This window comes from Sycon ciliatum, chromosome 2 (assembly GCF_964019385.1).
Source record: "Sycon ciliatum chromosome 2, ocSycCili1.1, whole genome shotgun sequence".
Lineage (NCBI taxonomy): Eukaryota > Metazoa > Porifera > Calcarea > Leucosolenida > Sycettidae > Sycon > Sycon ciliatum.
This window is the reverse complement of record NC_088644.1, coordinates 33489256-33505309: the sequence shown is the minus strand read 5'-3', so window position 1 is coordinate 33505309 and position 16054 is coordinate 33489256. Positions and strand designations below refer to the sequence as shown.

The following is a 16054-nucleotide window of genomic DNA, read 5'->3' as shown; positions in this document are numbered from 1 at the left end:
GCTTTTATCAACGAAACCTGGTGTTCCACGCATGCGTTAACACCAAGGATTCAAATAAAATCACAAAATTCATGAATTTTCACTACAAAAAAGCTATCAAGAGTTAGGAAACTAGGCCAAACACATTGATATGTTCGACATCACATTCTTCATATAATCCAGAATAGCTGGCAACCACTGCGTGGTCTGAGCCATTCTGTAATTATTTGTGATGGCACGATGACGTCATTGACGCAACGAATGCATTTAAAAATATGCCAATATTTTAGAAAATGGTACATTGTCATTCATTGTTTTTGTTTCAGGAGAAGGCGTGTACCATGGTGTACCCGGACCCACCATGATTTCGAGCATGAACTGACAATACACTGTACTTTCCTGGTGTAGCCCTCGATCTCGATGTCAACTCCTACCAGCATCACATCTGCACTTGACCTCAGTCTGCATAAAGTCATCAGATTACTGTGAATAGTGTATTTCGACACTCCCAATCCCATTCATCTCGTTCTTTGTTGCAATGTCGAGCCAGAAACGTATCACTGAACGCAGCAATGAGCTGACGAAGAATATTGACTCCGGAAGTGCGGAGGTGAGATTTGAAACTTTGCAAATTAAAATAAAATCTAATGTTTTTACAGTTACACACATGATCAGTCATACAAATTGAAAATTTCATAAGTTTGAGGGGAAGCGTGAAGGGAATATAATAGAAATAGGTTCATTTATAAAATCTGATCAAACTAAAGACGTTTGCTAGTTGGAATGGAGAAGCACGGCTCCGAAAATAATGAACTTCAAAGGGGAGTACGAATTTAGATTTGAGACCGAACACCGCTGAAACAGCTGCTATTATCCTGGAGATTCCAATTTTGTACTGTACCCAAGTAAATGAGATTACACCTAGTAGCACAAGCAGATCCCATGGCCGGGACAAGGGACAAGCCTGAGCAGGTCCGGCAGCCCTGCATCACTTCATTCTACCAGCACGGTGTACAGTGTACTTGAAGTTACAGTGCGGGGGCAGTGCGGGGGCAGTGAAGCTACTACAATACCATGCCAGTTTTACTGCTGGAACATGGCAGCGAGTGTTTTTAAATTTTACGCACACATGCTGAACGCACACACACACACACACACACACCACACGCGCGCACACACACACACACACACCACACGCACACACACACCACGCGCACGCACACACACAAATACACACACACATACACGCACGTGCATGCACGCACAAACGGAATTGTGAGTGATGTCGTCAATATTTTTGAACTCACATCCTTGGCATGGGCCAAACAGACCAGTATGGCATTGGCCAGTGAAGTGTGCGTCATAAAATGAATAGCGGCACATTCACCTGTATTCCATGGTAGTCCTAGCGTTTTACAGCTGCCGATGGTATTTTATTCCCGGGTGTGGGATGAATTTCACTGGCGAGCACTGTAGCGAGCACCGTAGGGCATGAGCCAAAACTTGGCGCCAATGAAGTGCCATCCCTCCTTCCAGATGTATATCCAAGTGTGACATGACAGTTGCGTGTTGCCAATTATTGCAATGTTGTGTTGCTCTCCTTCTTCAGGACATTGTCTATGCGCTGTCACTCAGCGACGCGCAAATATTTGACGGTTTTGAGGCGTACGAGTCGATCCTGTCGGCGCGAATTGTGACCTCCATCGAGGAACTTTGCTCAACATCGACACGGCTCATTCTAGTGAGTACTAGCAACAGATAGGTAGAGTGAATATGCTGTACTTGAAGTACATACACTGTTATATTGCGGGCGTGGGAAGCAGTTACCCCGTATCCCATTTTTCCATTTTCCAAAATTGTCTTGCTATGCAAAATGCAACGTACAGGGCAAACCCCCGACTTCACTGGCCCCAGACAAATGTGCTTTTATGAACCCTCTATATATCTATAGATCTGGTAGTGACTATTGACTGCATTTTCGTTGAATGGCATGAACAAACACAAAAATCGACAAATGAGTGGGGGGGGGGGGCGCAAACAGAGTAGGGGGCTGTGCCCCCTACCCCCCCCCCCCCTACCCCCTTTGGCTAGAACCCTGCATACATGTACAGGTGTGCCAGGCGATGTCTGATCTAATGGACGAAGCCGGCGCCATGGACTTGTTGTGGTGCCCGCTGGCACCTTGGCAAGAAAGTAGTGCATGCATGACCTGTGCGCTGGTCATACATGCACTACTTGCTTGCCAAGATGCCACCGGACACCACAACCTTTGCAGGATAAACTCCGCTGCATGTTCCTTATATTCCTTTTTCAACTCCCTCAAACTTATGAGTCGGTACTTTTCAGTTTTAACTGTACCCTTTTATGCATATTGTAACAATCATATACAATACAGGTATATCTGCCCCCAGTTCCTCTACAGTCCCGACAGGACACGGCATGTCTGTCTTTTTTCTTCTTCTTGTGTGTTGTTGTTGTTGTCATCGTCGTTGTTGTTGAATTCTTTATTCTCACGATGGCACCATCGCCAATAAGAGATGTTGTTGTTGTTGTTGTTGTTGTTGTTGTTGTTGTTGTTGTTGTTGTTGTTGTTGTTGTTGTTGTTGTTGTTGTTGTTGTTGAACTTGTTGTTTTTCTTCTGTTTTTCTTCTGTCGTGCTGCGCAGGACACGTTATCTGGTCGAGCAGACAATGTAAGTGTCAGCTGTGTGTATGTTCCGATGTTAGATCTGATTAAGAGTGACTAAAAGACAGGGAGTTAGCTGCTGCACCTTGGTGATGTTTGACTTTTGAGTCCAGCTGGTGGCTGATGGTCGTTGTCTATCAGACTATCACTGATTTGCTTGCTGTGTCTTGTGGGGAGAGGGGGTTGGGAAGAGACGTGCAGGAGGGAGCATGGTGTCTGCAGGTTGTCACAGACTGGTCTCTGTAGTGTGCACGTGAGTAACTATGCCCACATTGCTTTAGGTAGGCTCTGATACCTTCATGAATGTAGTGGTTTGCTTGCTTTGTGTTATGTTGCAGTACCTCTCATCTTTTTCTATTTCTTGTTTTTCATTAGCTTCAGCACGTTCATTCGCATTCTTATCATTTGTGAGAACTGGACCTGGTCTAGTGAGAAGGCATTCTACTGCCTGTAAATCTGGTGAAGTAAAATAAAGTAACAACAACAGAGTGGTCAGGTTTTGTGAAACGACGTAGTTCCTGTTTTTTTTTCTCCAGAATTTTGCTCGTTGCTTACTTCTGTTAAACATTATGTTGTTTTGTTGTTGCAGGTCATTGTTTTCTCTGGTTCCGGTACCAGTGGCCGCATGGTTAGTAAATTAGTGAAATACCCCGATTTGCTCTCACAGGGTCCCTTCCCTTTTCCTGCTTGCTACCCGATTGTACAATTACACTCGTCTTGTAGAGTTGTATCCTTGCTTCAATCCAGCCTCGCACGGGAGAATCTTTGAGTAGTCCCATCCCGGTGCAAATGATAGCTGCTTGGCAAGTGCCCCAGTGCAGGTAGGAAAGAAGCTTGCCGTCAATCCGTACAGGTGGATGTTGCTGGTGCTCTGGCTCCTTACTGTCACTCTGCTAGGTGGTCTACATGTGGTCTCCTTACACAGGGTTTTTTGATTGGAAAAAGCATCCATTGATCCTGGTTGCAGTGGTCTTCTGGGACAGGTGGTCGCCTTATCCGAGTGGTCGCCTTGACAGGTTTTACTGTACCTGAAGTATCCGCAACATGTGGTTGGCCTACATGTACTTGCGAAGTAGTCCAGTCTGTTCATGATTCTTCAATTCAGTGGGTGTCTTTAAGGGGGTTCGGGACAGTTAGGCCCGAAATTTTAATTTCAACATCAGCCCAATCTGACATCAGATTTGTATAGGTACATCCTTATATTTTCGCTTAGTGACATTAGTTTTTCAATTGCCTGAATAGGTCTTGCCAAAAACACAATTTTCCTTGATAACACACAATATCGCAAAATCCCAAAATTGTTGAGAAATCGTCCATAACACCAGATAGGACAGAAAATATGACCTAAAATTTTACAGACTGTTCGAGGTATTGACTAAGATGATATCAACACCAAAAAATGTACACTTTGGTTGACGATGGGATCCAGGTCGTCATTTCCTGGAGAAGAACAAAAAGACGCAAAAAATGAAACTTTGAATATTTTTTGCAGCTTATTTTTGAGTTTGCCCCATATGTGGATACTTCAAACACGTTCTATAAGTGGGTTGAAACAGGTTTACCGTGGCGAAAATAGGGGTCACCGTGCATATTCTGGAGAAAAATCCAAAAAACTCTCAAAATTAGCCTAAATTTGGTAAATTCACGTATCTATATTGCTTGTACTTCTCTGCTGCTGCTTTGGTCATAACTTATTGGATTTTTGGCTGTTAGGTGTTGCACAAACTTTGTAGAGCCCTCGGCGTTCAGAACAACATGAGGATGGAATAGTTGAAGTAGTGAATTTGCCGGCAAACCCTGGGTGCACGCATTATCGATAGGTACCTTTTCTGCACGATTGCTCTCCTGTTGGTACTTGGTTATGATACATGTAGCTGTGATAGCGCTTAGAAACTACAGCCCCATAACAAGCTACAATGAAAGCTGTCACGTTGGAACGAAACAGACAACATTAGTCCTCCTGTTCTTCCACTATGTGAGCTAGAACGTGTCCCCACACTCGCTAAAATGATTTTATGGTGCACACAAACAAGTGAAGCACTGTACCACAGCGTGCTACTTACAGTTGGGTTGCTGTTTGTTCTTGGCTAGGTGTTCAGCCACCGCTAATGCAATCTTCCTTGAGGCTGTCACCCGCCTTTTACCTCCTACTTGTTCCTTCATCAGGCTGGAAACGGCTGGCTCACCACCTCGTTTGTGGGCCAAGACAAAGTGCTTCATCTCCAACCCACTATCAGCTGCCCGCACTGCAACTGGTTTGGAGAAGCACTTTGCTTGGACCAACGGTTGAAGGGTGGCCAGCCGCTTTTGCTGATGTTCCGCAAACTCCATCGCCGAACATGCCGATGTAAACGTTACGGAGTGCTGCAGGATACGGGCATCAGGGCTAGCTTCGACAACTTCGGCTAGGGCCGCAACATCCGCAACAGCATCATGAGCAGCGAACTCATTCCCAACGACTGAACCATATATCGATGTGAGGCTGTAGCTTGGGAGCTCTGGTATTGCGGCCTTCAGTGCCGGAAGGGTATCAGCAAACCCGTGCACCCACTCTGCAAGACTGTCACAGACACCATGCTTCTTGGCAGCATTCAGCAGGACGCGCATGTCAAAGCTGTGGCAGTTGTGTGCAGCCAGGAGGCAAGAGCAGCTCAACGATTCAAGCCAGTCCACAAACTGACTGATTCCATCAAACTGCGAACACGCAGACACAGCACTGCCATGATGCAGCAGCTTACGGTGACCAGCTACCGTCTTCACCAGCAAGCCAGTGACTGAGGATGCACCAGGATCAATATCAACAGTTGGCATCATGTATCTACCAGGCAGCCAGATACATGCGAATACACACGCATACACACCAATACACACACACGCACGCACATACACACACACGCGCACACACACACACACACACACACACACACACACACACACACACACACACACACACACACACACACACATATATATTATATAGATTGAGCATAAAATCATAATTCTGGAATACACACATGACCACCACAGAAAACAATAAGAGAACTATTGACCCAGAAATCTTCCGGAAGACTGTATCGTTCAAGTCAAACATACACAGTAGATCACCAATACGGATGTAACTGTTCATACCTTGAGAACGACTTTCCATCAGATGTCAAGGCAGCAATCTGAAGGATCTCAGATGCCCTTGCGAGGCCAGTCGTCTCCAGGTCGAAGTAAACAACCTTCACAGCAGCAGTGCTCACTGGCTTCTCCATAGCTGGAGGAGTCAGAGGATCGGGAATCTTCTCTGTGTCTAGATCAGCACTGGAAGCACAGGCTGAGGCATACGTAGTGCCTTCCCGGAGCTCAGACACAGCTTGTGTTTGGCCACGAGATTCCCGAAGCTGACGGCGCCGAAGCTTTGATGACTTTGTCGCAGAGAGTTTTCTCCTGGCAGCTCCTGCTTTGTCCAGTCTGTTTCCTCGTTGCAAGGCATGCTGGCTGGGTGACATACCTTACAAGAACAGCAAGAAAACAAAACAATTGTTTTTTATCTTTATTTGCCGAATGCAGTTCTGAACTAGACTTTGGTAGATCTTTCAAAGTACAATATACTTTGAAGTACATTTCTTCTTGAGACTGCTTGTATCACAATACACTTCTGAGCTCTGGCTACACAATTTGTTGCAATGCTGTATTCTAGTTATCATAAGCATTGAATAGAATAAATTTGACAAATACGGAGTTCTTTGAGAAAACACAGCACTGGCACATACCGGCTGCCTGAATCACTTGAGCTGTATAGACATTCCCGTCATTCTTCTGCAGGATTGCAGCTGCCGTACGGAAGTCCTGCGACTCACTTCCTCCATAGTGGCGAGACTTTGGTGCCTTTGACGTAATTGTGTTGTTCAGTGACTCATTGGCCTGACTGCTGCCGAGTGGAGCCAGTCGCTCAGCATGGCTATGAAGTCCATTGAACAGGTCCTCCACAACACGGCGGGTATGGGGGCAAGTTAGATCCTTGCCACGGGGAAGACCAGAGTGCTTGTAAGTGTCGGGTTTCTTCAGATAGCCGCACCAGGTAGCAGAACAAAGATCGTGCTGACCGTAGGCATGAGGCACAATAGCAGCGAGAGTTGATCGCAGACCATCAGCGTCATCCTTGTTGTTGGTGAGGGCATAGGCAAACAGCTTCTTGAAGTATGATATAGTCGTGGCTGTGATTTGTTTGCACGACTTGTTCTTGGCCTTGGCATCATACAACTTGGCTCCTAGACCACGCTTTGTATGACCTATGTCGCTGTGCTTCTCGACATGGCCAACTTCATCATTGAGGCGCTTGATGGTGCTGGAATCATCATCCCCGACCATGCAGCTGATGTGAGCCCCATGCTCCAACACTTCTTTTGCAAGCTCTACAGCAATTGCTGGCTCCATTGACTTAGATGAACCTACAACACACACACACACACACACACACACACAAAAGAAATAGTCAAACTAGTCAAGACAATAAAGAACATGTCAATTCAAAGCTACCAACAGATCACCGCCAATACAGGTTGGTAGTTTGCTGAAATCAGTATAATATCGCTAAGCACATGTCTAGGCCTATACATGTAGCACCATTATATTGTGTGTGTATGAAATAGGAAATTATTTACCTGTGTGATTACGGCGGCAGTCATGTTTGCGTGGTGGCCGGCCAAGTCGTTGGGCAACATCACAGGTGATGCACCGCTTGTTCCTCGTGGCATAGCCGACGACCTTGCCAGTTTCTGTGCCGATGTTGACACCAACACCTGTAAGGGAATTCATGGCCCTGCCACGCTTTGCCCAACCACAGTCAAACGACACTCTCAAAGCAACTGTGGAGTCAGGACCATTATTGCTATCAACAGCAGGCTCTGACACAGTGTTGAGAGGAGGGACATCATTGGCAAGAGGCACAGGTTCCGGAACAACAGTAACGGTTGTACTTCCTGAAGACACCATGGAGCACTTCCACGCGTCATACTGTGCATCTGGCACATCGAAGCCTTCCTGCAGCCTGCGCCTATACTTCGTCAGTGTTGATGGAGACAACTGTATGGCTGGAGCATCTGGCTTCGTTGGTGTAGTGGTTGGCTGCGGCGAGGTCTTCGACATCATGCGATTCGCTTCTTCAAGAAGAGTGGAGCCACAGGAAGACTTTGCCTGCTTCTCCAAGACCACACCGACCCTGCGCTCACACTTCTTGAAAGTCTTGTGACACATTGGTGGTATGTCCAAGCATGCAAGAAGATTATTCACGTGCGTTTCCCCGACACCAGCATCCAGCATGCCTGGGTTTAGGGATCAGAATGTTCACCCAACGCAAAATGCACATCATTGACACACATACACGCACACACACACACACACACACACACACACACACACACACACACACACACACACACACACACACACACACACACACACACACACACACACACACACACATACACACACAAACACACACACACACACACACACACATGTAATACAAAACAATAATTAGAACCGCCATAATGGAATAATAAGTACCGGTAATCAGAATTGAAAATATTTATCATTAAAACACACCACAAAACGGCAGGCCCACGCCAATACACCCACACCCACACACACACACGCGCGCACGCACAAACAAAAACACACGTGCTCTCACACGCAATAGCACACACGCATGCGTACAAGCGTACACATACACACACATACATTCACGCACGTGTACGCACCCACCCCCATGCATGTACACATTCATGTGCATGAGTGGAGATGCCCGCCCGCATGTTAGCGCCAATGTTGCAAAAGAAGGATCCACGAGAGGGATTCGAACCCACGACCCATCGTACCCCCTGCGAGTAGGTACGGCGTGAGGACACAGCCTGTTGGGGCGGGGGAGCAGTGTAGCAAGAAGGACCCATGAGTGTGTGTGATCCCCAGTAGCCTAACCGATAGGGCACTGTCCCGGAAAGACAGGGGTGCTGGGTTCGAATCCCGCTCGTGGATCCTTCTTTTGCAACACGCATACACATGTCACACCAATATGCCCTTGGAGCAGTCATGCACGTGTGTATAGTATACATGTATGTGCGAGGGCACAGCCACACGAGCACATGCGCATGTGCATGCTGATACGTGTGTATGGTGCACATATGCAGGTCCATGCAAACACACACACGCAAGAGCGCGCGTGCGCCGCGCATACAGTGTACCCATACATTTCCATAGGGTGGCAATGAGTCGCAAATATTATGAACAAATCTTATTAGATTGAAAAACACACTTACCCAAAGCAGCTTTGGTGTTGCTTGTGAAAGCACGGGGGCCAGGGTGTTGGGCAGTCACTCGGCTATCCGTATCGATATAATTTTTCATCCCACACTGTTCACACGGAATGATCAGTACGCTCCCCAGGCCGTACCTCTTCTCGTCCTCGCAATCAATTAGCGCCAAAGGTTCCCACATCCAGGATTCTGGCACGCAGACAACCCCACGGCCAGAGACCTGAGGTGAACGATTCGTCGACCGTGAAGAGAGGCAGTGAACGACCTCTTCGCGGGAGTCGAATCCAGCGGCGTTCGTGGTGGAGATCGCCCTTTCCGCCGGTTTTCAATAACTCGATCGATGGTTTTGACCTTCCGAAACGTCCCCCTCCTCGGCTTCTTGAAGCGACCAGTACGCAGAATGCGAGGCTGCGTCGTGGGTGAAGGATTTCTCCCCCGCCCCTCCATCTCCACGACACGTCGGCAAGAGAACAAAGCTATACAAAAACCGCCGATGTCGAAACAAACATCCTACAGTGCGCTAGTGGCTGAGCTTCTTCCTCAAATCTCGTCTCGACTCGAGCACGCGCTGCAAGTTCAAAGTTCAAACGACTCGATTGAGCGCGATCGCGTCCCATTTTTCCACACCGAAAGGCATTATTTTTCAGAAAAAAATTCGGAAATCCAACATGGCGCTAACCGTCGCGAACCTCCTTAATAAGGCTTTTCGCAGCTTCAGTGGTTTGTACCCCTTGGAAGTGGCTCTGGTTTGCAATCTCCTTTGGATTGGGTCAAGAGTAGATAAACAAGAGTGTGCAACTCCGGATCTCTCCTGCACAATCTGCAGATACCCCGCGCCCACGGCGGAATTTTTTGTTTACGTCACCTTTTTTCAGAGAAACGCGGCTTTGCCGCAGAGCAGTGTGAGAGCACGTGCTGGGCACCGACCTTGTAGTGTAAAGCCCAGCCAAGTGCACGAGGGAAAACTCTCCAAAAGGCTCGCAGCGCGTGCGTCGTCGAAAAGATTACGTCAACAAAAAATTCCGCCGTGGGCCAATCCATCCGGAGTTGCACACTCTTGTTTATCTACTCTTGATTGGGTGTGTCTGCTCTCGCACCTCTTTCATACGGATTTAAAAAAAACTAGCCTACTCGATACTCTTAAAGCTGGACTATGAAACTAGCACAGAGACTACAATCATCCACAGTAAAATCTGTAATGGCGACCACTCGGATATGGCGACCACTCGACCATGGCGACCACTTTTCCTTGTCACGGACCCATTCACATTCAAAAGAGCTCGGATAAGGCGACCACTCGCTCAACGCGACCGACGACCACCCACCCGCGACCGCTTTGCACAGTGCTAGTACATGTAAATGTATGCATTGCATGGTGTACCATGCATGGTAGGTCTACACATCTGTGCAGGAAGTGTAGATGTGCATGGTTCATGGACGACAGTTGACAGGTCTGAGGACCCCAGCCTGGCCCAGGCACATGGGTCGTGCGAGAGTAGCATAGGTGTGTGCACTGTGATACACTGATCAAAATGATGTATCCCATGTATTATGTCGTGGATATGGTCACGTGACCCACTGAACCTGGATAAGAAGACCACCTGGCCACGGCGACCACTTTTTCTCGTCCCTTGAGGTGTCGCCTTAGACAGGTTTCACTGTACGCTTGATGATTTGAACAAATTTTTTGGAGACAGCAGCTTTAAGACAGCCACAAGGAGGGCTAATTTAGCTGTAAGCATTTCCTATTTGCCTAAATTAAATGCCCGACAACGAAAGTGCTTTCGTAGCACAGTATTCAGAATAACTGTCTGATCGGGTGTGTATCTCATTATACTCATCAGGGACTAATTTAACCGGTATCGCATCGCAGTTTGCGACGCAAAACACAGTGTCTGCGATTCGAAGTTCGTAGTGAGTCGCGGTAAACTGCGACACACACAACATACAGCTAAGTATGGCCCTGGACATAGACTTGTAGTGCACGCGTAGCGCATGCACATGTGTAGCTTTACAGTGTGTGTGGCTGGTTTGGCGCCACGAGATGGCGCGCCATGCACTGTGACTAGATTAGACTGTGTGTGTGTGTGGTAATTGCCCAGCCGGCTAGCCTGCACTGTACTGCACTAGATTTTACACCATACGCACGCGCGGGCTGCGGGACCATGGCCATATGTCACACTAGTGCACTATCTCCGCACGCGCACCGCAGCACGTGCACTTGGAAACTAACTACTGTAACTATATTGTACTTACTTGAAGTGCAGCCCAGGAAGCACGAGGCGAGTGTCGACAAGTACTTCACCTGCTTTTGAGATTTAGACCACGTTGCTTCACTAGCAGTAGGCGTCTCGACCGTTCAGGACTTATCTTTGTAAAATTCTGCTAGCCTTATTGATGAAGCCTCTTCACTGCCGGCATGTCTGTGAAGCAAGGTACTGTGGACAAGTGGATTGCTGAATTATTAATTTTGATCCCAAAAAAGAATGGATTCGCGCAGAGTCGAGTGGTGGAGCTGTGACCAAGATATTTTGCAAGATGTGCAGGGAGAAGGCGTCCTCGCTTCGTGGTTTGAAGAATTACAGCACGGCGTTTGTTGACGGTATAAGTGGAAGTGCACTGAAGACTGCATTGTCGACGGAAAAAACTGCTATGCAAAATTGTTGCGTTGCTATGCAAACGTCGAGGTGTGTAGCAATTATTGCTATGCAATTTTTTTGAAGTAAATTAGTCCCTGCTCATGCATGTCGACGAGTAGGAATTGCTTACAACTAAATTAGTCCTGCTGGTGGCTGGCTGGATGATTTGGTTGCATTTGAATTCTTATCGAGGGTTTGTTTGTTGTTTGCTCTCTGCCTGTGCCATTTGAACTTCAGGGATGGTTGTGTGCACGGACGTTCAATCAGATCTTGAAGGACGCCGGTCACCCTGCCTGCTTCAAGTACAGCATTTCCGGCGGCGACGAAGCGCTCATCGTCAGCAAAGAGATGCCGGAGGACAGTCCAGTGTTAGGTGTGTAGAGACGGTAACACGGTGACTGTCGTATTGACTTACATGTACAGCCAGACCTCGCTTATCCGGTCCTCGTTTATCCGGATCCCTCGCCATCCGGAAGAAAATCGCTGGTTACCGATTTACATCATATGCCATGCTTACATACAGTATGTGTGTTCGATTATCCGGTTCCCTCGCCTATCCGGATATTTTTGTGGAAAACGGATGTGTGCGGTTAAGCGAGGTCTGACTGCACATGTACTTATCAGACTTGGGCATATATTGTACTTACCGTAATGTCCCGTATTAGAGCCGCGCTTATTCCTGTAGAAGCCGATGTCAGGGCTAGGATTCTATTCACATCAGGCTTCTATTCAAACCCGGTATTTCTATGTGTGTCAACACTAAAACCAGGCCTATGTGCCGACCGTGTATCTTGAAAATCAGGCTTGCATTCAAAACAGGCTTCTATATGAGATAGGCTTTAATACAAGACACTACAGTATCAGACTTGGGAATATATTCTTTTTCTAAGAAAGAAGTTTGATTGCAGCTCAGTTATACTGAGTTTTCCACATATTTGGGGTTCTAAGATTACCGTATTATCTCTAATATAAGCACGGTCCTTTATATTTTCAATGTACCTCCGCTCCGTGCTACTAATGGAGACGTTCCTTTATTGGAGACTGTTCCATTATTATTTCAACCTCATTTCAGAGGCATGTTGCCATGCCAAATTCATGTCAGACACACACATTTCAGGGTTTTTTCGGACGTTGGACGGTTCAATAACCAATTGAGTCATCTTTCCAAGATTCCTTTTGAGTCTCTCTCCCCTCTCCGGGGGAAACTCACGTGACCAGTTTTGGCAGTGAGCAACAAGTACAGCAACAAGTGCAGTACAGTACAGTGTGTGTGTGTGTGTGTACATGGTGTGTTTGCCTGGTGTCTTGTTCCTGTGTTCCTGTAGGTGTGCAAGATTTGAAGGAGAGGATTGGCAACAAGGACCGGGCTCTGGTACGTCTGGCTGATAGTTGATCATACGCTGACATGAATTTGGTAGTCGGGTCTCTACGCACTACAGAGCATACCATAAAGTAGCGTGTGCTTCGAAAAAAGAAAAGAAAGGAGACAACAGCTGGGGTTGTTCCTGTAGAAGCCAATGTGAAGGCCCGGGGGATCTACCGTATTTCCTCGATTAATGGACCATGCTCGAATAATAGACCATGCTCAAATAGTAGACCCTCCTAGAGGCCTCACGGAAAAATAGTAGACCATGCCCGAATAAGAGACCCGGTCTATTATTAGAGTTCATCGCTTTGCGCATGCGCACTAAGAAAGCACGTGGTGGATCAAAAAAGGACGCGATTTTAGGTTGCGCAACTACAATTTTTGTAGTGGCTAGTGCTTTCTCAAGTTTCATTATTTGAGCACGGTCTACTATATTTTCATCGGCACATTGCTGGAAATGGTGGATTTTTAACACGTCATAATAATATAGAAGTTCTATAATATGACGTGTTAAAAATCCACCATTTCCAGCAATGTGCCGATGAAAATATAGTGCACCGTGCTCAAATAATGGACCATGCCCAAATAAGAGACCGGGGGTCCAACCCTCTTCAAAAAAACCAAAGACCGGGTCTATTAATCGAGGAAATACGGTACTCAAACTAGATATTGCTATGGTCGTAGTTAGCACGAAACCCAGGCTTGTATACTGATAGCCCATCTTGAAAATCCGATTTATCCCAAACAGGCTCTTAGTTCTATATCCCTTATTTTCCGGAGTATAAGCCACGCTAGAGTATAAGCTGCACCCACATATTTTGTCACGAAATACAGACATCTACCCTGCCTGTCACCTTTGACCATTGTAGTATACCGGTAAGCTGCACCGACTTTTCCGGGAGAATAACTGGATGACTGGTGTTTAAAGCACGGCTTATACTCCGGAAAATGCGGTATATGAAATGTGCTCCTATATCACACCGGTGTTTGTACAAGACAGCCCGGTAATACTGTATGGCATTCTCTCTGCCTATTCTTTGCTTTACTGCCACTCCAGCAGCCTTCAGAGTGTTCCCAGACTGTGTTGATGTTGGTTTTCACTTTGAATTCTAATTATTGTGACCACTTACTGGCCCTGCTCATGCGCTATTGTCTTCTTTTTACGTTTTTTGCACTCGTTTCTCATTCAGATAGTTGGTATCACGTGTGGACTGTCTGCTCCTTATGTTGCTGGTCAGCTGGACTGGGCTCTTGGCCAGGTCAGTGCATGTACAGGTAGAGATGTGTTATAGCGTTGGTGTTTGAAGAAGTGTGATTTGATCACTATAGACCATTATCACTACATGCGATTGGACAGGGTAGTACTTCAAAGTATGTAAGTGATAAGTTTACGACTTAGTCATGGTGGCATGCACAAACAGACGTGTTGTTGGTTGGCAGCATGTTACAAGACGGAGGGCCACTGTGTTCGGAAACAGTGACTACAACCTTCCACGGTTGGCAGAGCCCCGGTCTTGCGACCATTTGAACCGTATGGCAACCGTGGATGGTTGTAGTAAGGTCACTGTTTCTGAACACACGCACGTGTACCCCCTAAAAGTGTTGACCTAGGTTCAGCGTGCACATAATGATCATGAATGACATGCACCAGCCATCCCACACATATGCGGCCATGGACCCCCCCAGCTATGCCCCTGACACAGTAGCCTGGTGTCATCTTTGCACGTACATGAGAACTTCATGCATGAGCTCGACTTATTTTGTCTCTGAAACCAGGTTGACCCATGCACATTCAACACGGTTGGTGTCAAAGATTAGTGGTCTTACAGACCGGGTGGGTGCTGAAAACTGGCCGTCACTGGATCAGGGTTTATCTGTACTGGTGTGCATCATGTTGGTACGTTAACTGTCAAGCTTGTGTGTGTGTGTGTGTGTGTTTGTGTGTGTGTGTGTGTGTTTGTGTGTTGGTGTGTGTGTGTGTGGTGTGTGTGTGTGTGTGTGTCACTTCAAACAGCTGTGTGGTGGATACCAGGCTAAAAATAGTGGCGGTCAATTCATTTAGAAAAGCGATCCTGTCAGCTTTTCTATTATTGTTCAGCCTTGCAAGCTGTTGAATGGTGTAATCCCAGCACAAGTTGCTATGTCTAACATAGCTGTTCGCTATCATCGCTTCCGCGATGGGCATGTCTGAGATGTCTGAGAGGTGTGTGTGTGTGTGTGTGTGTGTGTGTGTGTGTGTGTGTGTGCGTGTGCACGTGTGTGTTTATGCATGTGTGTGTGTGTGTGTATGTGTATGTGCATGTGTATGTACGCATGCGACTCATAGGAGCATGTCACGCCCTGTTTGATGGGCTTCAACCCGGTAGAGATTGCTCGCAATGATTCCGTTGAGAATTGGAGCAAGACCTGTCGCCAAGTGTTCACAGATGTATACAAGGCGGCAGCATCTGCAGACAAGGATGGTGAATTCGGTGCTTTTGTACTAAATCCTGTCGTTGGTCCTGAACCAGTCACAGGTCAGTAATGAGTGGCTTTTGTTTGCGCGTATGCTCTTCTACATTACCTTTCCCATTGGCTTGGAGAACTTTCGTTTCGCTACGACTAATGGCATGTTGTTGTTGTTGTTGTTGTTGTTGTTGTTGTTGTTGTTGTTGTTGTTGTTGTTGTTGTTGTTGTTGTTGTTGTTGTTGTTGTTGTTGTTGTTGTTGTTGTTGTTGTTGTTGTTGTTTGTCGTCGTCGTCGTTGCTGTTGCTACTGCTGCTGCTGTTGTGGTCATCATCGTTGTGGTCATCATCGTTGTGTCCGTGTGCGTAGCCGCGTGTGCTTGCTAGTGCGTCTTTAAGTATACTCGCATAGTTGTTATTGGCAATGCTTTCTGCAGCTTCATATTGAAAGGGGAGGGGGGAGGAGGAGTATGGACCCCCTATGAACCCTTTACAGAGTTACCAGTATAGTCACTGCAGGGGTAACACTGTGCACTGCGCAGCTTGTCTGATTCTCTTCACCCCTTTACTTGTTGTGTGCTTTCTTGCATCTGCTGTTCTTGTCTACATGTATGAGCAGGATCCACCAGAATGAAAGGTGGC

General features: G+C 46.9%; 1 protein-coding gene across 2 annotated transcripts in view; it reads left to right on the top strand.

The window, feature by feature from the left end:
* Positions 1 to 314: 314 nt before the first annotated feature.
* Positions 315 to 16054, top strand: part of LOC135809758 (glucokinase regulatory protein-like) — a 25576-nt gene continuing 9836 nt past the window's right edge. Inside the window, exons 1-9 of one of the 2 annotated variants that reach the window (XM_065323178.1) lie at positions 315 to 589; positions 1589 to 1720; positions 2645 to 2671; positions 3254 to 3292; positions 11840 to 11975; positions 12928 to 12974; positions 14159 to 14227; positions 15295 to 15484; positions 16032 to 16054. The exon at positions 16032 to 16054 is cut by the window's right edge and continues 242 nt beyond it. In XM_065323178.1, coding sequence (XP_065179250.1) covers positions 518 to 589; positions 1589 to 1720; positions 2645 to 2671; positions 3254 to 3292; positions 11840 to 11975; positions 12928 to 12974; positions 14159 to 14227; positions 15295 to 15484; positions 16032 to 16054 — 735 coding nt within the window. In that variant the 5' untranslated portion in view covers positions 315 to 517. Of the gene's footprint in view, positions 590 to 1588; positions 1721 to 2644; positions 2672 to 3253; positions 3293 to 11839; positions 11976 to 12927; positions 12975 to 14158; positions 14228 to 15294; positions 15485 to 16031 lie in introns of those variants that run through there. The other variant, XM_065323179.1, reaches the window with a different exon arrangement.